General features: G+C 57.1%; 6 protein-coding genes across 14 annotated transcripts; 2 read left to right on the top strand and 4 right to left on the bottom strand.

The window, feature by feature from the left end:
* Nucleotides 1–125: 125 nt before the first annotated feature.
* Nucleotides 126–3349, top strand: Egfl8 (EGF like domain multiple 8). Of its 5 annotated transcripts, none has more exons than XM_036168209.1 (9): nucleotides 126–828; nucleotides 1244–1362; nucleotides 1565–1687; nucleotides 1783–1892; nucleotides 1983–2078; nucleotides 2182–2352; nucleotides 2429–2508; nucleotides 2589–2742; nucleotides 2924–3349. In XM_036168209.1, exons 2-9 carry the CDS (start codon nucleotides 1265–1267, stop codon nucleotides 2950–2952), a joined length of 861 nt encoding a protein of 286 aa, XP_036024102.1. In that variant the 5' UTR covers nucleotides 126–828; nucleotides 1244–1264; the 3' UTR covers nucleotides 2953–3349. The 5 variants fall into 5 exon arrangements, with proteins under 5 accessions (XP_036024102.1, XP_036024098.1, XP_036024101.1 ...); XM_036168205.1 differs by having other exon boundaries at nucleotides 1182–1362; XM_036168208.1 differs by having other exon boundaries at nucleotides 1172–1362.
* On the bottom strand, nucleotides 3109–11619 carry Agpat1 (1-acylglycerol-3-phosphate O-acyltransferase 1). 3 transcript variants are annotated; one of them, XM_036168211.1, is made up of 7 exons: nucleotides 11410–11619; nucleotides 5901–6100; nucleotides 5546–5679; nucleotides 5073–5248; nucleotides 4830–4925; nucleotides 4668–4740; nucleotides 3109–4252 (listed from the first exon to the last, which is right to left on the bottom strand). In XM_036168211.1, the coding sequence occupies exons 2-7, from the start codon at nucleotides 6089–6091 to the stop codon at nucleotides 4068–4070; spliced, it is 855 nt and encodes a 284-aa protein (XP_036024104.1). In that variant the 5' UTR covers nucleotides 6092–6100; nucleotides 11410–11619; the 3' UTR covers nucleotides 3109–4067. The 3 variants fall into 3 exon arrangements, with proteins under 3 accessions (XP_036024104.1, XP_036024105.1, XP_036024103.1); XM_036168212.1 differs by lacking the exon at nucleotides 11410–11619 and adding an exon at nucleotides 11142–11356; XM_036168210.1 differs by lacking the exon at nucleotides 11410–11619 and adding an exon at nucleotides 9895–10195.
* Nucleotides 11620–12248: 629 nt separating this feature from the next.
* Nucleotides 12249–14547, top strand: Rnf5 (ring finger protein 5). Its single transcript, XM_036167940.1, has 6 exons — nucleotides 12249–12547; nucleotides 13354–13372; nucleotides 13466–13578; nucleotides 13671–13725; nucleotides 13801–13918; nucleotides 13997–14547. Exons 1-6 carry the CDS (start codon nucleotides 12408–12410, stop codon nucleotides 14092–14094), a joined length of 543 nt encoding a protein of 180 aa, XP_036023833.1. The 5' UTR covers nucleotides 12249–12407; the 3' UTR covers nucleotides 14095–14547.
* Nucleotides 14548–14722: 175 nt separating this feature from the next.
* On the bottom strand, nucleotides 14723–17812 carry Ager (advanced glycosylation end-product specific receptor). Of its 2 annotated transcripts, none has more exons than XM_036167942.1 (11): nucleotides 17329–17812; nucleotides 17048–17154; nucleotides 16744–16936; nucleotides 16534–16598; nucleotides 16344–16431; nucleotides 16069–16251; nucleotides 15827–15957; nucleotides 15563–15704; nucleotides 15285–15311; nucleotides 15035–15161; nucleotides 14723–14952 (listed from the first exon to the last, which is right to left on the bottom strand). In XM_036167942.1, the coding sequence occupies exons 1-11, from the start codon at nucleotides 17660–17662 to the stop codon at nucleotides 14856–14858; spliced, it is 1494 nt and encodes a 497-aa protein (XP_036023835.1). In that variant the 5' UTR covers nucleotides 17663–17812; the 3' UTR covers nucleotides 14723–14855. The 2 variants fall into 2 exon arrangements, with proteins under 2 accessions (XP_036023835.1, XP_036023836.1); XM_036167943.1 differs by having other exon boundaries at nucleotides 14850–14948.
* Nucleotides 17813–17857: 45 nt separating this feature from the next.
* Pbx2 (PBX homeobox 2) lies at nucleotides 17858–22811 on the bottom strand. Of its 2 annotated transcripts, XM_036167131.1 has the most exons (10): nucleotides 22280–22336; nucleotides 21876–21970; nucleotides 21467–21540; nucleotides 20993–21240; nucleotides 20710–20900; nucleotides 20427–20562; nucleotides 20172–20325; nucleotides 19807–19895; nucleotides 19471–19557; nucleotides 17866–19365 (listed from the first exon to the last, which is right to left on the bottom strand). In XM_036167131.1, exons 3-10 carry the CDS (start codon nucleotides 21513–21515, stop codon nucleotides 19273–19275), a joined length of 1047 nt encoding a protein of 348 aa, XP_036023024.1. In that variant the 5' UTR covers nucleotides 21516–21540; nucleotides 21876–21970; nucleotides 22280–22336; the 3' UTR covers nucleotides 17866–19272. The 2 variants fall into 2 exon arrangements, with proteins under 2 accessions (XP_036023023.1, XP_036023024.1); XM_036167130.1 differs by lacking the exon at nucleotides 21876–21970 and having other exon boundaries at nucleotides 17858–19365; nucleotides 22280–22811.
* A 1016-nt stretch (nucleotides 22812–23827) lies between these two features.
* Gpsm3 (G protein signaling modulator 3) lies at nucleotides 23828–25715 on the bottom strand. Its single transcript, XM_036167132.1, has 4 exons — nucleotides 25251–25715; nucleotides 24993–25092; nucleotides 24611–24810; nucleotides 23828–24403 (listed from the first exon to the last, which is right to left on the bottom strand). The coding sequence occupies exons 1-4, from the start codon at nucleotides 25290–25292 to the stop codon at nucleotides 24266–24268; spliced, it is 480 nt and encodes a 159-aa protein (XP_036023025.1). The 5' UTR covers nucleotides 25293–25715; the 3' UTR covers nucleotides 23828–24265.
* Nucleotides 25716–25766: the final 51 nt, after the last annotated feature.

Here is a 25766-nt window from a genome sequence, read left to right as displayed (position 1 = left end):
AGAAAGCCTGGGGCCTGGGTGCCCAGATGCCTGGTGGGGGTGGGGACCCCTTGGTGTTTCCGTCCTCTCAATGCCCATTCTGTTTAGGTTCCTGACTCTCTGCGGGTTCTTTCCTGCTGAAGACAATTCCCTTCCTGTCCCAGCCTAGGGTTAGGGGGCTGAGCCCCGGGCTCTGGAGGTTTGGGCCTCAGCCCCATGGGTAGAATTGGCTTGCCACCCCCGGACTAGACAAGGGGGCTGAGGGTCAGGTTGCACATGTGTCACGTCCCCTTGACCTTTGTAGCCAGGGCTGGGTGAGGGGCTGTACAGTCAGTCTCCCTTTGCCTGGGAGGAAGAATTTGGATGGAGACAATAGGGCCCTGTCTGTTCTGGCTTGGGGGTGGTGCCCCCAGCCCCCAATAAATGCCATCAAGAGACGGAGGCAGTTTTCCCTGGTGCCTTGGGTGGCCCTGCCCTTCTGTAACTGCTTTCTTCCCTCAGCTGATCTTGCCTGCTCGCTGTGACCTGCCCCTGCGTTGGCTCTGCCCTCTCCCATCCCCACATTCTCCCACAGTCTGTTAGGTGGAAGGGTGGGTGTTGGTTGCTGTTAGAGCCAGGAACTTCTGGTTTGGGGGCCTCCAAAGGTTGTGTAGGTCCTTCTGAGCTTGGCTGAGGAGTGTGAGGAAGACAGGACCAGCCTGAGACTGGGAGTCTTGTGGGAGGGGGCAGGAGAGGGAGGCTGCTGTCTGGGCCCGCCCCTTTGCCTCTGGCCCGCTGGAGAGGCCCACTCCAGTCTGAGCGGCTGCTGCGGGGTCTTCTGTGCTGCTGTCTCCCTGGACGGGCAGACAGGTGGGGAGAGGAGAGGGAGAGGGTGGTGGGAATAGTTGGGGTTACTGAACCTTAGGGTGGGTATGAGCTGGGAGGGGGTTCCTGAGTGAAGGGTGTGTGTCTAGGGTGTACGTGATGGTGTAAGAGTAACGGTGGTAGAAATGTCTTTAATATGCTTGGGTTGTGTAAGGCATAGGGTGCTACAGTTACAAGGGGGCATACTAAGAAGGGTTATGTGGGAAGGCTGGCCATGAGCTCTGGGGTAGGGTGAGCCTGGCTGAGCAGATCATTATTAAAAATGTACAGGTCGCTGTAGACCTTGTGAGTGGCTCATTTAGAAGAGTGAGTATCCTGACTTCAGTAGATTGTTTCAGGAGGGCTGAGGCGGGAGAAGCCAGGGAGAAGCCAAGAGTCTCCAGTAACTGCTTGTCTGCAGCCCACGGAATCTGGAAGAACCATGGGGCTCAGGGCTGAGCTCTGCGCTGTCCTAACCGGGCTTTCACTCCTGCTCCTGATGTCAGGCCAGGGGGCCAGAGGAAGATCTTTCCGACAAAGGTGACAGCAAATGGGGGAGGGGCAAGGTGAGGTCTCTGCTGGGGCCAGATTTAGTAGGAGGCCAAACAAAACTCAAAGTTTAGACTGAGGGCAAGAGGCCAGGCCATGGGCACCTGGCCTCAGCAGCTGCGTGAGGGACTCAAGGCTGTTGAGGGCCAGCCACACTCAGTGTCTCCCACCTCCACCCCTGGCATGGTTGCAGTTTGGGTGTCTGCTCCAACCAGACACTGGTGGTTCCGCTCCGTTACAACGAGTCCTACAGCCAGCCGGTCTACAAGCCCTATCTGACCCTGTGTGCTGGGAGACGCATATGCAGCACCTACAGGTAAGACCAGCCCGAGGACTCCAAGGTCTCAAAGGGATCCCAAGAACCAAGCCCAGGATGGGTGCCCAGAATCCTGACCCGGCTCTGTGTTCTAGGACCACTTACCGTGTGGCCTGGAGGGAGGTGAGACGGGAGGTACGGCAGACACATGTAGTGTGCTGCCAGGGCTGGAAGAAGCCACATCCGGGAGCTCTCACCTGTGAAGGTGAGGTTGGGACTTGAGGCCTTTGTGGGAGGCTCTGGGAAGCTGGCACTGAATCCGGGTCTCAACTCTTTCCTCTCAAATGTACCCCAGCCATCTGCTCCAAGCCTTGTCTTAACGGAGGTGTTTGCACTGGACCGGACCAGTGCGAGTGCGCCCCAGGCTGGGGAGGGAAGCACTGCCGCGTGGGTAAGAAGGCTGGTCGCCCATAACAACGGGGGCAGTTGCTGGGATCTCCCCACCCACTGTGGCGCCCTGCCCGCTTCAGCCCCCTCCTCTTTCTGGTAACTAGACGTCGATGAATGCAGGACCAGCCTTACCCTCTGTTCTCATGGCTGTCAGAACACCCTGGGCAGCTTCACGTGCAGCTGTCCACACCCCCTGGTTCTGGGTCCGGATGGACGCGCCTGTGCAGGGGGGCCTCTAGAATCCTCAACAAGTGCCAGCATCCTCAGCGTGGCAGGTGGGTATGGGACGCCCGCGGGGTGGGCCTGGGTCCCTGTAGTAGGTTAGGCCATGCTCAGTCTCCTTTGTCCTAGTTCGGGAAGCGGAACGTGAGGAACGAACCCTGAGGTGGGAGGTCGCAGAGCTGCGTGGGCGCCTGGAGCGGCTGGAGCAGGCGAGCAGGGGGCAGAGCCACAGGGGGGCAAGTGCACCCGGGACCTTGCCAGAATCCTGAGGTACCACTTTCCTTTGCAGTGGGCCACACAGGCTGGGGCCTGGGTCCGAGCAGTGCTGCCCATGCCGCCTGAGGAGCTACAGCCGGAACAGGTGGCTGAGCTTTGGGGCCGGGGTGACAGGATCGAGTCCCTCAGTGACCAGGTGTTGCTGCTTGAGGAAAAGCTGGGTGCCTGTGAGTCCCCCTGCTCCTCCTCCACAACTGAAGACACGCCGCCGTCAACTCGGCCTCTCCCTCCTGAAACCCTCCCAGTCCTTACTCCCAGGACCCCATTCCCTGGTATCCTTGCTTGTTGGGTGACTGGTGGGGCCACTCCCTCCTGACCAGAGCCACCTTGCCTCTCTGCCTGAACTAGGTGCCTGTGAGGACAACAGCCTGAACTAGGTGCCTGTGAGGACAACAGCCTGGGCCCAAGCCTCCATGGTTGACAAGGAACTCCCGCAGCAGCCTGGATCCCTAATTTACACAGAAACTGCCTGCTACCTGGGATTGGCAGACAGGGGTATCGACCACCGAGGCACAAGGAGCCACAGAAAGCCCCCAGATCTCTCTTTCTCTTTATTCTCAGTTGCTTGCTGTTACCCAGATAATAAAAACCAACCACACAAAACTGGATCCCACCCTTTCCTTCTGCCCCCAGCCTACCTCCTGGGTCTTAGGAATGGGTCTAGAGTGAGAGGCGGGGGAGTGGCCAGTGCCACTGGGAGGAAGTGAAAACTGGCTCAGAGAGGGAGGTACCTCAAAAGAAAGAGAAATAAATTAAGCGCCCTCCTCTCCCTCACCAGGCTCAGGTTCTTTCCCCTAAGGCCCCAGGGAGCAGAGAGCAGCTTCTAGGGTCCGCCTCTCCAGAACTGGGTTAGATGGTGCCAGGCCAGGACCCTGAAGACCTCTACCAAGGGGACGGGGGAAGTAGAAATTGGCATCTGGAGTGTGCTCAGCCCCTGGCATGGGCAGGGATGAGACCTCTGAGTTAGAAGAGCCCAGCCCCACTGAGGGTGCCAGTGTTGAGGAAGTTCCCCATGTGAGCCGGTGAGGAGTGTTCAGGTTCAGCTTCCAGCCACAGGATGAGGAATCCTCACTAGCAAATGGTCCCACTCAATCTGTGGACTTGGGGTGAGGGATGGATTGTTCCACAGAACAGATGAGTCCATTGTCCAGTGTGGGGTGGGGAGGGAGAAAAGGCCACAAAGAGACCACTGGGGAAGGGATGGGATGGAATGTCCCCCACCTGTGTATCCGATGAGCCACTTGAGATGAGGGGAGGCAACTGTCCCACAAGACAAGATGGCAGGTGGGGATCAGAGTGGAGACTGTACCCACGCAGGAAAGTCCATGGGTGGGGTGGGGAAGGACATGGAGTGATGCTCTATCCATAATCACTTCAAAACTTGAAGATTCCAAAAGGAAAGTAGGGAGTGGGGACCCAGGAAGAGGGCCTGGCCCTGCTCCAGGCTCTGGGGCGGAGGCGTGGGAGAAAGATGGGGAGGGTGGGAAGAAGCTCAGAGCCGGGCCTCGCCCGCTCCCCCAGGCTTTTTCAGACAGTCACCGCCACCCAGGCCATCAGTGGAGATCTCCCGGAAGATAGTGAGCATGGAGTGCCGGACTCTGTCTGCCAGAGCTGGGACATCATCTGGTGTCAGCCCTTCTGTGGGCACTGGGGGCAGCACCCGCACCTGACATCGTCCTGGTGGGATGAGGAACAGCGTCATGGCCGACAGACACTCTTGGGTCTCAGCCAACTGCAGTGCAATCCCGCTACGCCTTTCCTCCACCTTCTGGGTCTCTCCTGTACACCAGGATGACCGTTGCTCTGCTCGGCAGCTGCTGACAAAATCCTCAGACCCCTGTCCAGGCCTCTCTCCACGATTCCAATGTGCGGTCAGTGTTCAGAGCTGTTATCAGGTCAGCTCTGCATACACCAGCTTCACCTTCCCTTCCAGACTGTAACAGTCTCTCTTGGGGAGACTGGTCCTACCTACCTGGCATGTCCAGTGGGTACTTAAGGTCCCCTTGCCCCAGGTACATTCCTCAGCACCCCACGAACTTTCTGGCCACACCCTCCCCAGACCTGCTCAGAGCCCCCAGGCAGGCGTGCTCACCCGAGGTGAAGCGGCGCTCCTTTTTGCAGTAGAAGTCTTGGTAGGAGGACATGACTATGGGGATAATGGGAACCTGGGAAGAGGCAAAGCAGGTGAGTGCACACGTCCTGGGCAGGAAGGAAGTGGGGTGCTGGAGGCTGGTGGGCAGACAGCAGTGATCACCTGGGCCTGTACTGCAAGGTGGAAGGCGCCACGTTTGAAGGGCAGCATGGAACCATTGTGGTTTCTTGTTCCTTCAGGAAAAACCCAGACTCTCACCTGAGGGAAAGAGGTCAGAAGAGCACACATAAGGAGGGCCAGTGGCTGCCATGCTCTAATGAGGACACATACCACTATCAGTGATTCCCAACCATTTACTCCCTAACCCCCCAAACCTCCCAAATCTCCCATCTCAGGAAGACTCACATCCTGGGTGAGCAGGGTCTGGGCCACCTCAGACATGACACTGATGGCATCTCCCGTGCGTTTCCGGTCAATGAAGATGACTCCTGCCAACCAGCAGGCCAATCCGGCAGAGCCAGCCCAGAGTAGCTCACGCTTGGCAATGGGCACACAGCGATCTGGCAGCACCTCCATCATCCCTTGGCAGGGGTGGGGATGAGGTACAGATCAGGGTATAAGCAGGATCATAGCAGGTACCACACCCACTCCAGGTCGCCACCCACACAAACTGCAGAGGAGTGGGTTGGAGAAGGCCTGAGAAATCAAAGCTGACTACAGATGTATGCACCTGCCGAGGGCAGACCCACCCCAGGGAGAGGAGACCTGAGGAGGGGGATGACATTCAAGAGGAGGGGAATTAGGGCCTCTAGGAAAACGTGTTGGGGGTCAGAAAAGAAGGCTCAGCTAAATGACGGGGCCCTGAGATGAAGCCTCACCAAGCAGGTCGAGGGAGCTCTGGTGGTTGGAGACCACAACGTAGGGCTGTGTGGGAGGGAAGTGTTGAGCCCCCCGAACCTCCACTCGGATCCCATACAGGTATTTGATGTGAAGCAGCAGCAGACGCAAGATCCTGTGGGTCATGGCAAGGGGGCCCAGTGGGATCCACTGACGCCTACTTGCATGCCTGTCTCTCTGCGCCCGCCTACCTACTGACTTCCTGGTCGTCTTTGCAGTCCCCGCCCCCCATCCTCGTCTCTGGATTTGTGTGAGTTCTTCTTCCGGCAAACCCTCCACTCCCTTCTCACCCTGGGTTCCCTCAGGACCGACCACTGCTCGCCCGCAGCCCCTTACTTCATGTTCTCAACATTGCGTCCTCGGACAGCACACACAGGGATTGCCAGTATGGCCAGCAAGAGGATCCAGCCGTTGTAGAAGCCCATCTTGAAGAAATACTTGGCACTGGGGCTGCAGAACCACAGGGTGGACAGCAGGAGGAGCAGCAGCAGCAGCAGTGCCGTCCAGGCCCCGGGCCACAGCTCCATTCTGGTCACCTGCAGGTGAGAGGAACCAGGTAGAAGGGGGGAACCCAGCCTGAGATCACTGTCCACTGCAGCTCCAGGACTCTGCATACAGACAGACAAGAGCCCCAAACACCCACAACACTCAGGTGCGTGAGAAGGGAACAGGAAAGACACAGCTAACGTCTGTGGCTGGAAAGGACTATGTCTTTTGAGGCAAAGTTTCTTTCGCATCCAAGTTGACCTGGAATTCTGTAGCCCAGGCTGGTCTCTAATTCACAGTCATCCTCTCTATCTCTTACAGGCACGAGGCACCACAGCCTGCTGCAGATGGACAGTCCTATCCCTGTACTGTCCACTCCCAATGGAGAGGGACTGGGAATATGAAGTGCACACCAGACTCTTGAGGATTCTGGGTGGAAAGCACACATGTAAAAATGTCCCATTAATAACATCCCACTCTGGGCTGGACCCTGTGCATGCTGGGAAAGAGCACTAGCACTGAACCTGATTGTTTTCTACCCATTCCTTCCGGCTCTGTCGGCCTCAGTTGTACACCAACAAAACGGGCTTCACTGATTCTTTTTACCTTTTTTTATTGTGGTTACCAGAAGTTTAAAGAGCGGCTCCATTTTATTTCTAGTGGACAGTGCTGTCTATTTAGAATGTGAAACGCTATGTACGGCCCACCTCATAGTTACAAAGCACAATTATCATTGTTGGCTTCACTGGGAACGGCTCAGGGGAGCAGAGAGCTGACCTGAGGCCAAGCAGCTCCTCAGCAGGGTTTCTAGGTTCGACCTAAGCATCCTGAGTCCTACTACATACTGTTACTTACACACACACACACACACCAGACATGGAGACTGTGACTGACAAGCACCATGGAACAAGTCGGAGATCCAAAAAAATCTCAGGCGTACAAAGGCTAATATGCTCACACACATACACACATTTACCACCATACCCAGTGACAGATGAAGGAATATAAGTACACAGCTAGGAAAATCTCTTCTCCTGCAGTGGAGTCCTTGATGACCCCACACCCCACACAACTATGCACTTCTACAGACAGACAGACAGACAGACAAGCCCGGCTATCCCCTTCCTTCCTTCTAGCTTCTTGGAGGCAATGTGGGCAGGCAGGTCACCCTGCAGAGTAAAGGAACTTCCGGAGATGCATGTGTGCAGAACCTGCCTTCAGGGCGTTCCTCTTCCCTCCACTCTGTCCCACTGCCTGCTGATAAAATGGGAGTTCTGTACCTGTCTCTCCAAGCAGGTCAAAGGCTGGCTCTCCCTTCCTAAAACTGCAATGGCCCAGGAGGACACATGAGCCCACCCCGATCCCCCAGAACTCCAAACAACAGGCTTTCTAAACTGTTCCGTCCAGCACCTTCATTCCCTGAGCTATACACTGCATGAGGTTAGTGTTGCCCCCCACTCCTCATCATACGGCCACCAGACAGACTTCCGAGACTTGAATCTGAGCATTTCTCTCTTTCCCAAAGGCCTTTCTTGAAAAGTTGACTTGTGCTTCTATCTCTGGCCCCATCTCCAAAAAGATCCCTTCCTCAGATCTGCACAAGTCCTCACGCTTCTATGCTTTTGACTATACTGTTCCCTGTGGCTGGCAGGCCCCACCTCCTCTTGCTTTGCACAGCTCAGAGCCACCTTTCAGATGCCTTTCACAACCTCCCAGGCCCAGGTTTTCATTACAAATTTCCAGCACATCCCTGAATATCCCAAGACTGGTTGTGACTATCTTCCTGCCTGCACCTCCTGAATGCTGGGACTAATGGTGTAGGCCACACCTTGTATGATCACTGGTTGTCAAGGCATAGAAACATAACTTCTGGGCCTCACCTAGGCATAATGAACCCTGGGCACTGGGCCAGCCTGTATTTTAACATGCCTTCCAGGTAAGTTTGCTCTACACTGGGCTTGAGAACTACTGATATCGATAATACACTGTGGGTAGAAGTTCACTGGCCTTTTGTGCTTATCTCCTCCAGGCAACTACAGGCTAAGGGTTATGTCTTCTGTCCATGCCCAGACAGAAGCAGGTTCAGTGGGCGCTCAGTAAATCTGGGATTATAAGGCTGCAGGCGTGCCCACAACTCATCAGTTAGTAGGAGGAACACGGCTCTCGTGTTTTGCTTTCACATGCTGGGCCAAAGAGTGCAGCTCGCAGGCCAGAGAGGGCCAGGTCTAATCGCAGGCAAGGTAGGAAAAGTCATCTCCCAGAAACACCGGTGACAAGCCTCACAGCAACTCACATGGCCACAGGGAAGCCGAGCACAGAGTATGACTATGTCGTCTCAGCACACAGAGGGGGATCAACATACCACCACACGCTAGTCATAAACTATGTGCCGACTGTGCAAAAAGTGGGGCACAGACAATGGTCCGCACAGAAACACAGACACTGGGGGCTGGCTCACCGCAGGACAGACCTGTCTTAAGCTGTGACACAGACTGTACAGCCCATGGAGACAAACACATGTGAAGACGAGTCAGGAGGTCGGCAAAGTAAAGCAGACCGATGGTGCCGCTCGGGACACTAAGTGTGGTGACACATGCATGTAAGGAAGAAAGTCAGGGATTACACACACACACACACACCCTCACAGATAATAAAAAAATCTCAGCTGGGCATGGTGGCACTCAGGAGGCAGAGGCAGGTGGATCTTTATGAGTTCAAGGGTAACCTGGTCTACACAGAGATACCCTATCTCAAAGTCTAACAACAAAAAAATGCCTTGGGGGAATCGGAGAACAAGTAATACTTGTGTAACACTTGGTCGAATGAAGAAATCATCTCTACACAGAATGTTTGAAGATTTATAAACACATTGTAATGTCAAATGGGCTAATGAGCACATAGCTCACATCAGTCACAATGACAAATTTTATGAAATAAATGTCAGGTGCAACCAGAAGTACATGCTATACCACATCAACCTGTCACATCATAGGGCATGTAGATCTGTGGCGAGAACCTCATGGAGGAGGAAAACAAGCTACTGAGATCACAACAGGGCTAAGCCACTGGATCCCACACAGTGCACCCTGCCCACTCCAGAACTGTGGATGAGCACCTGTGAGCTCAAACAAGTCAAGCTGAAGCCAAGCATGTAAAACAAAGCACGCAGGGGATATGGAGGCATCCAGCAGGTGGAACATGCCAAGCCCTCACATGCATTTGGCACTGGAGCATGTCACAGACTGAACACAAACATGCACATGAAGTGTGAGGACCACTGAACTGATGGGTGTTTCGACGTCCTTCCCTCCAGCCTATGGATTGCACAGCAGCAGCCGGCTGCACACAAGCAATTCAACCTGTCAAAGGCACTCGGAACCAAGGCAGACACGGCCTCCCACCGGACGCTGTGTGTTAGCGAGGGTCTACCCCAACGTGGAAGGCCGCTGAGAAAGGAGTGGTTCTGTGCCTGGAGGTTAACGGGTGCCTGACAGACAGCATTCCTGGGAAGCGTCCTGGCCTTCTCACGGCCACCCAAGTCATGTGGGGCCAAGACGCAGCGGAGGGGCTGCGAACCCTGGAAGGAGTCCCCCCTCAAGACTCCCTTGTCCACACCCCCGTGCAAAATTCGGAGTTCCCATGTCTCCTCTCACCTGGCTCTGGCCCTCTAGGCAAGCCCTCCACCTCGGAGCTCGTCCCCGGCCCCGGCCGCTCCCGTCCTTCCGCTCAGGCCCCTCTCCCCGGCAACCCTGTCCCCAGACGGCCCTCGCAGCCCCATCTCTGCCCACCCCGGCCCCTTCCGGCGACCTCCTCCCACCCGCTCCCACCCCTTTCCCGCCCACACCTCAATGGGGCGGGGGGCCTGGGGGACGGACCCCCTCCCCAGCCAGGCTGCGGCGGCGGCGGCGGCGGCGGCTGGATCTCTGTCTCGGTGTCGGTGCCAAGGGGGCGACAGGAGTTGGGGATGTCCTAGCCCCGACCGATGGAGGGGTGGTGGGAGCGGGAAGCTGGGCCCATATCGGTAGGAACGGTGGGGGGCCGGGCCCCCAACACCCTCCCTCCCCGCCGGCTCTCGGAGGGCCCGGGCCACGGCCGCCGCTATCTCCCCCACCCCTCCCAGCGCCCGCTGGCTTCCGGGGCTGGCCAGGAAGTGGGGGGCGATGATGGGCAGCGGGCCTCGCCAATCGCCTCTCGCTGGCCCCGCCCCGGGGGAGCCCAGTGGGACTCGCGGCCGCAGGCAGCTGGCTCCAGCGCTGGGTCCGCCAGTTTCAGCGCCTGGGACCCCGGCTCCCCGCTCTCCGTCCTCGGCGTCGCCTAGCTTCGTTCACACGCTCGCTGGCCGCTGCCTGCCATGCTTAGCCCTGCGACGCCGGGATTCCCAGACGTCCCTTCTCCGGTCCCCATAAACCAATGTTTGTGAAGTACCTTCCAAAGCCAAGCATTAGGTTCTCCTTTTCTGCCCAGGCCCCCGTCTTACCCTGCCTAGCTCTCCAGCCTTCTGTCCACTTGCTCTTTGTCCCGGCATCTCCTCCACCCACCTTTGGCCTTTAAAGATAAGGGCCCTTCTCTCCCCGCGTGCTTGCTTGCTGAGTACTTTGATTCCCTCATGCACGCAGCCTGAGCCAACCCTTCCCCCAGCAGACTCCAGCTGCTGGCTTTGGTGGAGTGCGCCTGTAACAGCAGCAGCATTTGAGAGCCCGGGGCAGGAGCATCTCTGAGTTGAGGCCAGCCTGAGAACAGCGAGACTTTGGACAATAAAACACTGCTTCCTCGGGGGAATGAAATGGTGGGGCGAACCATGTAGCCTGCTGGCCAAGCCCTCCCTGCTGCCCTCTTCTTCGTGTCTGGACCGGTCCATCACTTCTACCTCCACATGCGCCATTTCTGTATCTGAACCTCTTCGGTCCTCCAGTCTTCGCTTACCCTATATTGAGCCCCAGCTTCTCACCTTCGTTTATTCCTCAGTCACACAGGCACTTTTATCAAGGCGCTGGGACAGTCTGAGTCTGTTTGTCTCCCGCCCTTGGACACCTTTGCCCTGAATGAGTTTACACAGCGTGGAAGAGCCCTCGCTAGTGGGAGGACTGTTACCTAATTCTGCGTCTTGTGCCACAGTATGGGTCACTGACTGCTGAAAGGGCCCAAGCTCTCAGAGGTCCAGCCAGGGAAGAGATCCAAAGCTCTGCAGGGCAAGTGACAAGGAAGGGGCGGCCCTACTCCATCCTGCCGCTCATGACGAGGTGGAACCAGACCCTTCCTGCTCTTAAGGCTTAAACGGAGCTGAGGTCCGCTGTAACCTCTGTGTCACATGACAGCGGCGCGGGCGGGGGCTCTGCCTCGGTTCTGCTGTGAGAATCACCTAGAGGCGGAGTCGTCCAACCGAGAGCGCTGGGTTAGCGCCAGCGCCGCAGACCGACGGCCGCACCATCCACACGTCGGGCTAGTCCCAGTTCCGCTCCTGGCTTCCCGGAGACGGGGGGGCGGACCCAGGCTCTGCCCGCTACGTCACCCAAGAAGGCCGGAGCCATCTTGAACCCCGCGACCCTGGTACTTCTGCCCTCTTTTCCCGAGCGCAGCACCGGCTCTCGAGGGCTCGGCCAATCAGCGGCTCAGCAAACCGCCCAATCAAACCGAGAGAGCCTCGGTCGAAAGACCCGGATGAAGCCCAGCTAAGCAAGGCCTTTGAACCGTGGGCCCCGCCAATAGCGGAGGGGTTGCCATGGCGACAAACTAGAGTTGAAGGGGTGGGGACTGGAGCCGACTCAGCTTTCGTCGGGTTGGCCCATTCCACGGCTCCCCCCCACCCGCTTATTGCGCGTGCTCATTTCCTGTAGCCACACCCCCGTGTCGTTCCAGCCAATCATTTGGTTAGGAACCAAACGCTCTAAAGTCCAATAGGAACCCGGACATTCTTCGAAAGCGGAAGAGAAGGAAAGAAAGGGGCTCATAGTGGACGGTTCTGTAGGCCCGAGCCAATCCCTTCAGAGCTTTGGTTATGACTGGCAGCTGCACAGACGAGTCAAAGCCGCCCTAGCCGAGCGCATTATTACCAATCCCTTGGCACGGCAGAGTGACTGACGCTCTGTCAGCCAATCATCATCGTGCAAGGGTAGGACCCCCTTTTCCCGCCCCCACTCTTTAGCTCCATCCTGTCTTTTGACTCCTGTATGATTGGCAGGCATCTCGACCAATAGTAATGAGAAAACCTTGAAGTCTGCCCAACGATCGTGGGCAGAAGGCGGTCCTGGTTTGTTGGGGTGTGTGTGTCTGTGTGTGTGTGTGTGTGCTGTGTGTGAGTGTATATGTGTGTGTGTCTAGGGGTACTGAGGGGTACGTGGGGGCGAAGCAGACTCGACCATGGCAGCAGCAGAAGAAGAGGACGGGGGCCCCGAAGGGCCAAGCCGCGAGCGGGGCGGGGCGGGCGCGACCTTCGAATGTAATATATGTCTGGAGACGGCTCGCGAAGCTGTGGTCAGCGTGTGTGGCCACTTGTATTGGTGAGAATCCGAGTCAGGAGCGTGGGATGAGGCGGTGGGGCTCCTCTTTGTGATGGGGAGGCCGGGAGCGGGGCCATGCAGTTATTCCGATGACCCGAGGACATGTGCCCCCCCCCTGCACACACACACACACACACACACACACACACACAGAAGGCCCGAGGTGGGCACTTGTGTCTTTGCTGGGGTGTCTGTGTGTGGGGTGTGTGTGTGTGGAATCACGTCTGTGTAGATGAGATGTCTGGAACGGAGCGTCTTAAGAGCTGGTGCATGTGTGGCATGTTGTAAGGTGGAGGTGGGATGGGGAATGGGCGACACTGCATGTCCGTGCTGGTGAGGCCTGAGCCACAGTACCCCGTTAGATCTACCCAGCTGTTGACATGAAAACAGATGAGAGAGACTTCCAGTCTAAGGGAGGTGCCCCTCGTCGGAGGAGGGCAAGGTCTAGAGATATGGATCCACATTGAGGTGTGTGTGTGTGTGTGTGTGTGTGTGTGTGTAGATAGAAAGATAGCTAGACAGAAGAGCGGATCGAATGTGTCGAGGATGGGAGGAACTTTAGGTACTGAGATGAGAGAGGTTGGAGAAATCACGTTAGGAAGTGTGCTGGAAGATTGTAGAAAATATGGAAACAGCAATGTAGCAGGCGATACCTGGAAGATTGTAGAAAATATGGAAACAGCAATGTAGCAGGCGATACCTGGAAGACCGGTGAAGGGGCGTCTGTTGTCTGGGGTCTGCAGCTCTTCTCTGTAGTTTGACCTGGTTTTTTTTTTTTTTTTTTCTTTTTTCTTTTCTCCATCCAGTTGGCCCTGTCTTCACCAGGTATGTGTTCATGAGGTGAACGGGGAAACGGGGAGGGCTGAGGAGCTCCAAGACCCTCTTGGTATTTGAAAACACTTCCAATTTTCTCTCCAGTGGCTGGAGACGCGGCCCGACAGGCAAGAGTGCCCCGTGTGTAAGGCTGGCATCAGCAGGGAGAATGTCGTCCCTCTTTATGGACGAGGGAGCCAGAAGCCCCAGGATCCCAGGTGGGAGACTGGACACAGTGTGGACGCAAAGTTGAACCTCTGTCCTGAGAGAGTGTTGAAGAGGTGCTGATTCCCTCTCTTCTTCCTCTCAGATTGAGAACTCCACCCCGCCCCCAGGGCCAGCGACCAGCTCCAGAGAGCAGAGGGGTGAGTCTCCTTGTCCAGCTGTGTCCCTCTGGTGCCAAAGCCTGTGGATTCCCCTGATCTCCCCTGCCTCCCTAGGGGTTCCAGCCATTTGGTGATGCCGGGGGCTTTCACTTCTCGTTTGGTGTTGGTGCTTTTCCATTTGGCTTTTTCACCACCGTGTTCAATGCCCACGAGCCTTTCCGCAGGGGTGCAGGTAAGAGCTTCCCCCGGTTCCTGCCAGGGCCCTCTCCTGGCCTGCAAGCATGCTTTTGAAATTTCCTTTCTCCTACAGGTGTGGATCTGGGACAGGGACACCCGGCCTCCAGCTGGCAAGATTCCCTTTTCCTGTTTCTCGCCATCTTCTTCTTTTTCTGGCTGCTCAGTATTTGAGCTGTGTCTCCACCCTGCCCACCTCTAGCTAGAGGAGAATCAGTATTGGGGGTCCCTGCTGGCCCTTCCTTGCTTTTGGAGCACCCCCCTCACTTCCATGACTATCTCTGTTGGCCAAAGCCTCCTTCAGGAGGCCGTGGGGAGGAGTGACCAGTCTGCGTAGGATGGGGTGCCTGCTGCTCTGTACTGCTGGTCCAGTGGCACAGTCAATCCCCACCCTGGAGGACAGATTAAGACAGGTGCCCAGTTCTCTTCTGTCCCAATCCTTTGCTTCCCCCAGGTTTCTTGATTTGATGTTTAAAGGTGGGCTCTTCCCGACTCCTCCACTTGTTGACTTAATTTAATTTTTCTCTTCCCACTGTCTAATATGAGTTCTGACTCTTAAATGTCTCCTTTCCACCCCTCACTACCTCCTTTATTACAAATTCAATTAAAAAACAAAGGTGAAATATATTGTTGGGAAGTCTTCCCAGTCCTTCCCTTCTTCCAGGACAGGTACCTCTCCTGCCCAGCTTGACTAGGTACAGTGGGATGCATGGATGAGCCCCTCCCCTGCAGGGCTCCCAGGGATACAGGGGTGAGGTTGCTTCTCTTACACACAGACAACGAGTAGGAGACATGTGTCAGGTGTTTACTCAGCGGGGGTCAGGTGGGCTCTGGTTGTACAAGTGTATTGAGGTGGAATAGGGATCGTACATGGGAGAGCTGGTCGGGGGCCAGCACAGCTCCAGGAGGAAGGTGAAGGTCTGCCTGGCTCTCTCCTATGGTCCTCCTGCCCCGTTCTCCGCAGTTTCAGCATCATCTGATTGATTCAGCTCTGCACGCTCCTCCTCGTCGTCCTGGTTTTCCGGGGCCTTCCTGAGAAGGCACAGTATTCTAGCCCACTCCGACAGCTCTCAGTTGCTGCCTGGAAGCCCCTGGTCCAGTGTCTTTCACTCACCTCTCCTCTCCTCTGGGCTGCCGTTTTCGCCACAGGATGGCTCCAATGAGCAGGGTGGCTATTCCCAGGCCTCCCAGGATCCCCAGGGCCAGGGCGAGCGTTCCCAGCCCGGACCCACCCGTAGAGCCTGTAAGGACACGGGGAAGATTGAAGGTACAGCCCCAGCACACACCACTCCTTCCTTGCTGACTATACCCCAGTGCCATGTGGCACTCCTAGGCTTCCCTCGGACTTTAGGCCAGTCCCTCACCTGCAGCTGACCTCTCCTCGCCTGTTTCTGGAAGACAAAGAGTAGTATGAGGAGGGCTTGAGCTTGGGTGGGGCTGTCTGGTGGGAGGCCCAATGGCGTCTCCCTTCAGTTAGTGGGCAGGCTGGACTTCTCTCTTGACAGGATTGTGGTGGAGCAGAGGAGGCCTGGGTGTTGAGTGCTCGGAGGGAGGGGTGGGATCAGGTCCAAGTAGGGTAGGGAGAGTGTTGTGACCCTCGCCACGGCCCCAGGGTCCCCGGATCTGGGGAGGGATTGGTTACCTGTAACGCTGATGCTGACAGGAGGGCTTTCCTGAGGCCCGTGGCTAGGGTGGGTGGCCACACAGCTGTAGATACCCTCATCCTCGTGCCTTACCTCAGGGAGGAACAGCACAGGGCTGGGGGCAAGGGGCAGGGGTGAACCCTGGTGGGAAAAGGGGGAGGAGATGGTTAAGACCCCCCTGGCCACACACCCTCGGCTCTCCATTTCCACAGCCACACAATCTGTCTTTTCAGCCCAGCTCTCAGGCCTTCCAGGCCACTCACATCCTTTATCCAGTGAATCTTAGGAGGGGGCTGAGCAGAGATGACACAGGTCAGGGTCACAGCCCCACCAGGAGCGACGGTTCCACCTTCTGGCTCAACCAGCAGCTGAATCCCCTCTGGAGGCACAAGCTCTGGGTGGGGATGGGCATGAGGTCCATCATCATATCTGGAAGCAGGCCTGACGGCCCTGGGGTTGACCCTGCCTCCCAGACAGCCAGGCTAGGCCCGCCCTCCCTACTCACCCCTGACACGGGGCTGGATGGGGGCTGTGTTCAAGGGTTTACGCCGGGGAAGGCCCAGAGAGAAGCTGCAGGAGAAGGTAGGATGGTCGGCTCCTCCGTGGCCTGGGGTCACTGTCAGCTCTGACTGCAGTGTAAAGAGCCCCGTCTCAGGGTGCCTCCTGGTCTCTTCCTTCACGGTTGTTCCTGTAGTGGGTAGGGCAAAGTCAAACTCCCAAAAGTGTGTGGGAGAATATTAGGGAGAAGGCAGGTGGGTACAAGGGCACCCAGGCACTCACCTTTGCCATCAGGAATCAGGGGTTTCCCATCCAAGTGCCAGCTAAGGGTCCCTGCAGGGTAGCTTCCCTCCGACACACATGTCCCCACCTGGAGAAAAGAGTGGAGACCTCACCCTCTGACTCTGTGCGATGCCGTGTGTAGGCGCACAACTGTATTCAAATACCCTTCCTATTTTCTGTTTTTCTGTACCTTATTGGGGACACCAGCTGTGAGCTCAGAGGCGGCATCCACAATTTCTGGCTTCCCAGGAATCTCTAGAGGGGAAGGCCAATCAGAAGCTGCCTTTTGAAGGTTCTCACACTCCAGGCATGGGAACCAGGGCCAAGAGTCAAGGCGAAGGGTAAATGAAGGCTTTTTCTTAAGTGAGAAGTGACTTAGTCAAGGCTGTGGAACCCTTACGGTAGACTCGGACGCGGTAGTTGGACTTGATCTCCTTCCCATGCCTGTTTATTGCCCGACACCGGAAAGTCCCCTCATCAACGATTCCAATGGCTGGTAGAAGGAGGGAACCGTTGGGGAGGATTCGAGCCACGCTGTCCCAGGGTCCTCCCTGGGGAGACAGGACTTTCCAAGCTTCAGTCCGGCCCGTGTTCTGCAAGAAGAGAAAAGCCTTTGGGGAAGGGCTGACCAGACAGGGAGGGGTGCTGGGGATCCTCAAGGATTGCTCCTGAGGTGGAGTGGCCAAGCGGGGAGTCCTGCTTACCAGTTTCCATTCTAGCTGCTGGGGTGTTTTCTTAGGGGCCCCCTTACAGCTCAGCACAAGTGGCTCTCCAATCCGGGCTGTGATGTTCTGACCACCAACCACGGCTCCTGGGTGGTAGCATCACGGTAGAGGGGCAGAAGGGGAGAGGTGGAGCTAATGAGTGTAGGTGGGTGAGGGGCTTTGAAAAATGGTGCCCAGGCTCTAGGAAATGTCTAGGGAGAAGGGAGGTCCTGGGGAGCTGGACTACTAAGAGAGGGTCAGTGGGGCTGGGAGCGGCTCACCCCACAGAGCAAGGACCAGCGCCCAGGCTCCAGCTGCTGTCTCTGTTGGCATCATGCTTCCTTCCCAGGCTCCTGGTTCTGTCTGCCCCCTTTCCTGCTGTGGACACTGCCCTAGGTGGAGCTTGTACCCTCTGCCCTCCCCCCATCTCCCATCTTGTCCCTTCATAGAGAATGTCAGGAATTCATGCCTCTGGGACAAGAGTCCTTCAGGTACTGGAAGCAGCAATCTCACCCCACCCCCGGGCTGCAAGCCTCTGGGCACAGCCTCTTCTGGAACAGGGCTGTGCAACGCCAAAGGTCTCATTTCCCCCAGCCCATGTTCCTTCAGTTCCATGCAGAGGGCTCACTAGCTCCATCTTGACTGGGGCAGGTTGCTAGACAACATGGTTCACCTGGTCTGTTGCCATCCTGGGATCTTCGTAGTGAGGACAGGACAGAAACCTGTTGGGGCTTTGTAAGAATTACTCTTTTTTTTGGGGGGGGGTCCCTAGTGTTTTTTTTTTTTTTGAAAAAAATTCTCAACTAAACCCAGGGAAAAAAGAAATCTCTTTATTTAAAACTGCAGTTTTTCTTTTTTTCTCTGTGAATCTACAAGTTTACAAGTGGGGAGAGCACTGCCCCTGCCTCCCACCACCCTCTAGACACACTCCGCCAAGCCTGCCTGGGTCTTTGATGGGAGGCGTTCCCCACTGACAGTCTTGAAGATCCTGAGGATGTTGGAGGGGGTCAGATAGAAGGGTTCAGGCTGAGACCATAAAACCTTCCCTCATACCTGCGTTCTGTGGCCCCTCTTCTCCCCACCCCCTCGATTTTGGCATGAGATTAAAAAATGGACAGAAACACTCATTTCTGGGAAACTGGGGAGATACACATATAAGCACCCAGCCCATGTTTAGCGTATTTGGCAAGAATATCCTCCCCATTCATTCTTCTCCACTCTGCAAATAGTTAAAAAATGTTTTTAAAAAAGCCTTTTGACTTTTTCAAAATTACTGAGTTCAGTCCAGCCTTGCCCAAAGGATATTGGGAGGGGAAGACAGGAGGCTAGAAGGGCGTGGTGCTCACTTCAATACAGCAGAGATTTGTCTGCACAAGCTAAGAACACCTAAGTGACCAGGGTGAGGACAGGGTGTCCTGCAAAATCCTGGAGCAAGCAGCCGCCACCAGCTGTGTTTGATCACTTACTAGGCCCCTTTGGCTCTCACTTTTCACATGGGTAAACAAAAATAAATCAGTATGTTTATTTAAAAAAAAAAAACAACCCACACACACACCCAAATCCCTACTTCTTCAAACTATTAAAAATTAAGGATCACCACTACCAACAAAAAACAATTAAAAAAAAAAAATACAGACAGATCTCAGGGTTTCTAAAAAACAAAAAACAAAACAACTCCAAAGCCCAGCCAACAATTTCCTAAAGTAGCAGAAACTCCCTCCGAGGTAGATATCTGAGTCAGACACTCTTGTCCACCGAGCGATTCTATTGGTTTAAGATGAGCTGCGTATGAGGTAATAAAGCCGTCTGGAGGGGCAGAAGGTCGAGATGCACGGGGTGGGGTGGGGGTGTCGGTCCAGGAGTCCCCATTTTTGGCATCTCTGGGTCGGGCAGGGCTGACGTCTCGGGATTCCAGAGTGTATAAGTGGGTGGGGGAACGAGATAGGGAGTCCAGAGACAAACAGGGCAGTTGTGTGTTGGTGCAGGTCTGGGAGAGATCTGAGAAACAGATATGTTTCCTGTGTGAGGGAAAGAGAAAAAAGGAAAAGGGACACCCCACTTTCCCTGCCACGTCATCAGCACCCCACACTGTGTCTTGTTGGGGAGAGCACGGCCCCATCGCCCTTCTGTTTTGTGCTTCTTTCGGGGTCTGTCCTTTAGATGCCCAAGTCCTCTTCAAGAGCTGCCTGGTGGGAGCCCCCAGCCCCGTGACCTTGAGGGGCAAGTCAGTTGGAGGTGTCAGAGTGAACACTTCCCGGTCCCTCTGTTGGGGATGTCACTGAGGACGGGGTCACAGCCTCCTGCCAGCCGCCATTGGCCTGGGAAAGAGAAAGTCAGAGAATGAGAAACCCTGTGTGGGGACCACACTTCTGTCCTGGTGAAAGCCAGAGGCTGGAGACAGCCGGGCTCTGTGGTCCACTCACCCGCATTTCTCGAGGACTGTATATCTGGCCTCCCCCGAGGTTATCCCCGTAGCTCCCTGGCCCCATTGAATGTCGGAGTGATTCTACCTGCAGGGCACAAAGGAAGGCATGATACATGGAACAGACAAGCCTTGTATGCTTGGGGGTGGGGCCAGAGACATAGCTCAGCAGGTAAAGGTGCTTGTCATGTGAGCCTGGTGATCTGGTTCTGGTCCCCAGAACCCACCTAAAGTCAGAAGATAACTGACTTCACCAGGTGCCCTGACTTAGCGCATGTGCAGTGGGGTACCTGCCCCCATCGTGCACATAATAAGAGAAAAGGGGGGGGCTCCAGACCTGGGAAGCAGAGTAGGAGTCTCCGTTGAGCCCGGGCATCCCCAGAAACATGTCTCCGGATCCTGAGAGATTGAAAGAGCCGCCAGAGCCTTGGAGGAAAGTACAGGGGACCGTCAGACAGTAGACAGGAGATGAACACAACCCTTAGCTTCCAGAAAGCTAACTCTGGGGATGCACGTGGATCGAATACAAATTATCCAGAGAACAGCAGCCCCACCCTCAGAATAGGCTACTTGTGAACCTCCCCTGGCTTACCCACTAAAGGCCCCTCCCCTTCACATCACCACCAAAAAGTCCTCTTTGCTATCATCTTGCATAGACAGGAAGCATGCAAAGCAGCCAGCTAGAGTGGCAGTGGGCCCTACCTGCAGAGGAAGGGGGTGTCGGGGAGCTGGTGCGGCTGTGGCCCCCCTGGGCAACTGACACAGCTGTCTTCACAGCATAGATATTTGCCTCCTCTTGGAATTTCCCAATATTCTTCTTGTAGCGAATTCGCTTGTTACCAAACCAGTTTGAAACCTGCAGTGTTGGGCAGAGAGGGTCAGGCAGAACCCCTTCTTTCTCCAGGACCCCCTCCCCAAGTGACATCTGAGAACTCTGTGCCCCCGGCCCCCGAGTACCTGGGAGACGGTGATGCCACACTTCTTGGCGAGCTCCTCCTTGGCCTCCTCGCTGGGGTAAGGGTTACTCAGGTGGGAGTAGAAATACTCATTCAGGACCTCCGTGGCCTGCTTGCTGAAGTTCCGGCGTTTCCGTCTGCAAAGGGGGAGAAGTGCTGAGCGTACCAGCAAACTCCAGGAGGTAGTATCATCATAGTGCCCTGCTGGGCACCATGAGGCCCCGGGGAGGTATGGGAGGGAGCCAGGTAGTGAGGGGCCAGGCTCAGGGGTCCCTGAGCCCCACCTGGCATCCAGGAAGCGAGAGCGCAGGATCATGACGGCCTCACAGGTGCTCTGCTTCAGCTGCATCTGGATGGCGCTGAACTTGCGATGGATGATGCTGACCATACGCTCCATCTCCTTGGGGGCCACAGGACGAGTGCGGCTCTGCTCCCTCAGCAGGTTCATGACGTGGGTTGTGAACTCATTGCATGCCTATTGGAGCAGGAGGGCTGGTGAGGAGCCCTGAGGCTTGGGGAGGCTTCTGGAGTCTAGAGCCTCTCACTCACTGAGCCTCCTCTCCTCACCTGCTCATACTTCTCCAGCTCTGAGTGGTAGATGTGGCGGATTTGGGCAAGCTTGCTACGATAGTCTGAGTGTTCGATGGAGTTGTCCGGGGACACGCCACCTCCGGAGGCTGCAGCGGCTGCAGCTGCTGCTGCGGAGCCCCCCCCTTTCTCTGGTCCAGCCACACCTTCTGCCAGAAGCATGTTGTCCAAGCGCATCAGCTGTGGGTCCACTGGCTCCTCCTCTTGGGAGCTCCGAATGCTAAGGCCTAGCAGGCAGGCAAGTGGACTTAAGGCCCCAGGAACCCCTCACCCAGTGTTCCAACCTCCTAGTGTCTCTTGAAGACCGGGCCCCCAGGCTGTGGCTCCTTCCCATTCCCTTCGGAGCCGCCTCCCTGGGTCTCACTTTCCTCAGGGCTTCAAGCTGTCAAACTCTGAGCCCTGGGGTGAGCAGAGTCCAGTTCCCAGAGGTGAGTCAGAGGGACACCCACGTACCAGTTTTCTCCTTGATTTCACACAGGACACTAAACAGAGCCGGCTTCATTCGGTGACAGTTTAGGGCGTGTTTCCTTAGCAAGAATAGGAGGAGAAAAAGTTCAGGGCCAGGAGAGAGGAGAGGGTGCCAGGGAACAAGGTGGGGGACAGTCGGAATGGGGGTGGAATGGAGTCGGAGGATAGCTCCAGGAAGCTGCTGGGCCAAAGGAAGCAGAAGATGCAGGCACTGGAGCTAAAGTCACCATGGGCCGCTGAGGGAGATGGTTCAAGCTAAAAGACGGAGAAAGGATCTAGAGATGACTGAAGAGATGAAGATGATTAGGTAGGTCCTGGAGTAAGGGAAATAGAGGCTGAGATGGAAGAGGTCCAGTGCGAGGTGGCAGGGGGCCTGGAGGGGGTGCCCCCCTACCTGGCAGTTCGGTACAGTGTGTGGGCTGAGCAGAGGGAAAGGCTGTGAGGACTCGTGGAGGCCCCAACCACGGTGGAAGGGAGTGTGTGGAGATCCTGGATCCGAAGAGAATGGGGTGGGCTAGCTGGATAGTTAGGGAAGACACCGTCGCGGAGAACAGTTTCTAAGTCTGGGAGCCAGGAGATGGGCGGGTGTAGAGTGTAGGGGTCAGCAAAAGGTTAGGAGGGAAGGAGACCACCTGGGGTTCCCTCCGTGAGGTTTTGGGGCCTAGGGGCAAAGCGAGCTTTGAGAGACCACTAGTACTAAGGGAAGAAAAGAGTTGCCAGATGCACAGAGGGCCCTGGGGGAGGGGGCTTGCAGAGGACTCAGAGCTGTGAGCAGGGTCCCGGGGTGGGGGCACTCACTTGGCCTGGGCCTCGTCCAGGCTCTGGTCGGTGATGGTCATTATCTGTTGCAGAATGTCCCCGATGTCTTGCTTCCCTCGGCCTCCCGGGACCCCCCCACTTCCCCCACCGGGGTCTCCGGCACCGGGAGGCTCGCCAGGGCCCCCGGGCTCCCCACCCACCAGCCCCAGGCCCCCCCGGCCCCCGCCCGGAGGGGGCGGCCCCAGCAGCCGCTCGTCCATAGCTGGGGGGGGCCCTGAGGCCCCCTCCCCGCCCGCCCCTCCCCCGCCGGTGACTCCCCCCCCCAAACTCGCCGGGGCCGCTGCTCCCTCCGCCCCGGCCCCGCCCGGCAGCCCGCCTCCCGGCTCCCTCCGGGGGTTCACCCCGGCTCTGAAGGGGAGACCTGGGGTGCCGCCTGGGCACCCCCACAGGAGACCCCGGCCCCCGGCGGCGGAGAAAATGGAGCCGGAGAGAGAGAGAGAGAGAGAGAGAGAGAGAGGAGGCCCAAGCGGGGGTGTGTATGCGAGAGGAGGGAGGAGGGAGAAGGGGGAGCGAGGGAGCGGCTGGGGGAGGGGAGCGGGAGGAAGAGGAGGGGAGGAGAGGAGGAACGGGGAGGAGCCGGGGGGGACTGGCGCTGGGGTGCGGGGTGTCGGCCCCCGGGGTCCCGAGCTCACGTCGGGGTGGCGCGGGCTCCGGGCCGCTGCAGTGTTCTCCGCAGCGCGGTTCATATTTCTTGTTCTAATGACTCCCCTCCCTGTTCGACTTAATTAAAACCGGGAGACGGGGGGCTGGGGGAGGTGATTAGGGAGGTCTCCAGCCGCTGCTTAATGAGCCGGTAATTAACCAGCCAGGGAGGGGAGTTGGCCTCTGGCCAGATCGCGGAGCGCGGCCGCCCCGGGTCTCACCTACCCACCTCGCATACCCGCCCACCCCCAGATAGCAGTCTTCAGTCCAGACGGGGATTATATTTATTCGTACAACCAAAACATCAGACAGACTCAGCAGCAGGGGGGTGGGCGGGGCTGAGGTTCGCTTTCGCAGCCTCTGGTCCCCTCCCGCCTTGGGCCTTGGGGGTGCTAGTGCTGGGCGATTGTCTTAATCTTTCCTTTTTTTCCTCCTTACTAGGCAGGAAGGAGGAACGGGGAGGAGCCGGGGGCGGGGAGACGCAGGCCGGGCGGCGGCGGGTGGAGGCGGGGAGCGGCCGGGCAGCCCCGGAGAGGCCGGGCTGGCCCCCGGGCCCGGCGCGCTGGCGCTGGGGTGCGGGGTGTCGGCCCCCGGGGTCCCGAGCTCACCGTCGGGGTGGCGCGGGCTCGGGCCGCTGCAGTGTTCTCCGACAGCGCGGTTCATATTTCTTGTTCTAATGACTCCCCTCCCTGTTCGACTTAATTAAAACCGGGAGACGGGGGGCTGGGGGAGGTGATTAGGGAGGTCTCCAGCCGCTGCTTAATGAGCCGGTAATTAACCAGCCAGGGAGGGGAGTTGGCCTCTGGCCAGATCGCGGAGCGCGGCCGCCCCGGGTCTCACCTACCCACCTCGCATACCCGCCCACCCCCAGATAGCAGTCTTCAGTCCAGACGGGGATTATATTTATTCGTACAACCAAAACATCAGACAGACTCAGCAGCAGGGGGGTGGGCGGGGCTGAGGTTCGCTTCGCAGCCTCTGGTCCCCTCCGCCTTGGGCCTTGGGGGTGCTAGTGCTGGGCGATTGTCTTAATCTTTCCTTTTTTTCCTCCTTACTAGGCAGGAAGGGGCAGGCCTCAGCCCTCACACCCTGTTTAGTAGCTTGACAGCTCAGGATAGAGACTGTCTTAAGGAGTTACGTCCACCCTACCTTGCTTATTCTCAAGGTTAGAGTACTTGTCCCAAGTCCAGTTCCCTGGGAAAGTGGGTGGTAAATACTGCAATATCAGCCGGGTCTTCAGTCTCTGGTACCCCAGCGGAACGGACATGTGGGGTGGCCCAGCTTTGAGTCCCAGCGAGAAGCGAGTGTTGGGGAGCTCAGGTCTCAGCAGGTGTGTGTAGGGGGCCGAGATCTTTGCTCCTCCATTCGACCTCCACCCTGAACTTTGAGCAGCAACTCCAGGAGTTCCTGTCCCCCGGGGGGAAGGGGCGGCTCTGACCGCTGGGTTTCCATCCGCTGGCACTAGAGATGTGAAGGAGAGGAGGGCATTGGTGGTCGGGTGGTGGGTTTGGGTAAGAGGACCAGGGTTGGTGTAGGGCAGATAGGAAATCTATGATGGTGATGAAGGGAGTTGGGGCTGGCCAACGGAGGATATATGCTTTAGGGAGAAAGAAGTTAGGGCTCAAACAGAAGGCCAGCAAGGGGGGTGGTGTAGTATGTCTGCCTTACCTGGTGACTAAGGATGGTGCTGTAGAGCTGTTCTTTGTCCTCAAGAAGCCGAGGTGGGGTTGGGGCTAGGCTAGGGGGGGCTGTTGGGGGATGAAAGGTGGCCCTCTGTTCCTCTAGGCGGCGGGACTGGGCCTCAGCCACCAGGTCCAGAAGGAGCTCGGTCTGCAGGGAGAGCAGGGAGCCGGAACGGGGCCCCAGGGCTATGGGAGAAGAGGGAGGAGGGCTAAGACCCAGAGGCCATGGCAGAGTAGTGTAGCAAGCGGTGGGGACAGGTAAGCTGATAGACTCTAGGTTAGGGACCAGCAGGTGAGCAGGTATGGTGGTTAGTGGGCCTACACTGGGGTAGGTGATGGGTCAAGATCTCCTAGGGTTGGTGGGGTACCTGTGTGGCGGGTTCCTGGAGGAGGAGGGGAGGGAGGAGCAGATCGCCAAGGCCGAGTGGTGTTCACAGGGGGCCAGCCCTGATCATCTTGCGGGGGACCCTGATGCCAAGACATGTCCATTCCAGTCAGATGTGGGGAGTGGGCACAGGGCTAGGCCAGTCACCAAGCTTTTCCAAGTCTCCTGTGTCCATCCGTCTCTAGGTCCTCTCATGCCCCTTCTCTCTGTGCTGGCCTCCCCACCCCGGCACCCAGCTCACCTGTTCACCATCCTCTTCTTCCTGGGGTCTTTCAGTCTCCATCCCTGGACTTGGAGAGAGACACTGATGGGGGAGGGATGACTGGAATTTGGGAGGAGGACTGGAACCCTGGGTTCCTGAGGGGAATGGGGGCTGGAAGGGGTGGGGGTGAGCTGGGGGTTGGATGCCTGGGTACTGAGCAGGAAGCTAGGTTCCTGGTCAGCCCCCCCATGGGCCCCGCCCATCTCTGTCAACTTCCTCCATTCTCTTTTCCCACCCAGACAGCTTGTTTGACCTCCCTTGCCCCAGGGGAGGACAGGGACTGGGAAGAAGTCCAGCTGCAGGGTGGAGCAGGCTCCTGACAAGGACAGACTCCGGCCTCCTCATTTCCAGAGCCCCAGTCACCCCTCTGCCTGCCCCACTGCTCTCTCCATCCCCACCTCCCTTCAGCTCTTCTCTGTCAACACCGGAACTAGCTATAACACAGGAAGTGGTTTCACTCTTTGGGATCCCCCTCCCCCAAACTAGGTTCTTTCT

Source organism: Onychomys torridus, chromosome 18 (genome assembly GCF_903995425.1).
Source record: "Onychomys torridus chromosome 18, mOncTor1.1, whole genome shotgun sequence".
NCBI classification, from domain to species: Eukaryota; Metazoa; Chordata; class Mammalia; order Rodentia; family Cricetidae; genus Onychomys; species Onychomys torridus.
This window is presented reverse-complemented; position numbering and strand designations above follow the sequence as displayed.

Coding starts and splice junctions, on each gene's coding strand:
- Egfl8 (XM_036168209.1), top strand. CDS start 1,265: ATGGGGCTCAGGGCTGAGCTCTGCGCTGTCCTAACCGGGCTTTCACTC. Junction 2,353..2,428: donor CAGCATCCTCAGCGTGGCAG/GTGGGTATGGGA, acceptor CCTTTGTCCTAG/TTCGGGAAGCGGAACGTGAG. Junction 2,509..2,588: donor GCCTGGAGCGGCTGGAGCAG/GCGAGCAGGGGG, acceptor TTTCCTTTGCAG/TGGGCCACACAGGCTGGGGC.
- Agpat1 (XM_036168211.1), bottom strand. CDS start 6,091: ATGGAGCTGTGGCCCGGGGCCTGGACGGCACTGCTGCTGCTGCTGCTC. Junction 4,741..4,829: donor ACCTTGCAGTACAGGCCCAG/GTGATCACTGCT, acceptor GCCTCTTCCCAG/GTTCCCATTATCCCCATAGT. Junction 4,253..4,667: donor GGAGCGCCGCTTCACCTCGG/GTGAGCACGCCT, acceptor TCATCCCACCAG/GACGATGTCAGGTGCGGGTG.
- Rnf5 (XM_036167940.1), top strand. CDS start 12,408: ATGGCAGCAGCAGAAGAAGAGGACGGGGGCCCCGAAGGGCCAAGCCGC. Junction 13,726..13,800: donor CAGCTCCAGAGAGCAGAGGG/GTGAGTCTCCTT, acceptor CTGCCTCCCTAG/GGGTTCCAGCCATTTGGTGA. Junction 13,919..13,996: donor GCCTTTCCGCAGGGGTGCAG/GTAAGAGCTTCC, acceptor TTTCTCCTACAG/GTGTGGATCTGGGACAGGGA.
- Ager (XM_036167942.1), bottom strand. CDS start 17,662: ATGGAACTGAAGGAACATGGGCTGGGGGAAATGAGACCTTTGGCGTTG. Junction 16,252..16,343: donor CCTGATTCCTGATGGCAAAG/GTGAGTGCCTGG, acceptor TACCCACTACAG/GAACAACCGTGAAGGAAGAG. Junction 14,953..15,034: donor CAGCCCAGAGGAGAGGAGAG/GTGAGTGAAAGA, acceptor GTGCCTTCTCAG/GAAGGCCCCGGAAAACCAGG.
- Pbx2 (XM_036167130.1), bottom strand. CDS start 22,500: ATGGACGAGCGGCTGCTGGGGCCGCCCCCTCCGGGCGGGGGCCGGGGG. Junction 20,326..20,426: donor GTGGCATCACCGTCTCCCAG/GTACTCGGGGGC, acceptor CCAACACTGCAG/GTTTCAAACTGGTTTGGTAA. Junction 19,366..19,470: donor ACAGTCCTCGAGAAATGCGG/GTGAGTGGACCA, acceptor TCTCTTTCCCAG/GCCAATGGCGGCTGGCAGGA.
- Gpsm3 (XM_036167132.1), bottom strand. CDS start 25,292: ATGGAGACTGAAAGACCCCAGGAAGAAGAGGATGGTGAACAG. Junction 24,811..24,992: donor TCCAGGAACCCGCCACACAG/GTACCCCACCAA, acceptor CTTCTCCCATAG/CCCTGGGGCCCCGTTCCGGC. Junction 24,404..24,610: donor GCACCATCCTTAGTCACCAG/GTAAGGCAGACA, acceptor TCACATCTCTAG/TGCCAGCGGATGGAAACCCA.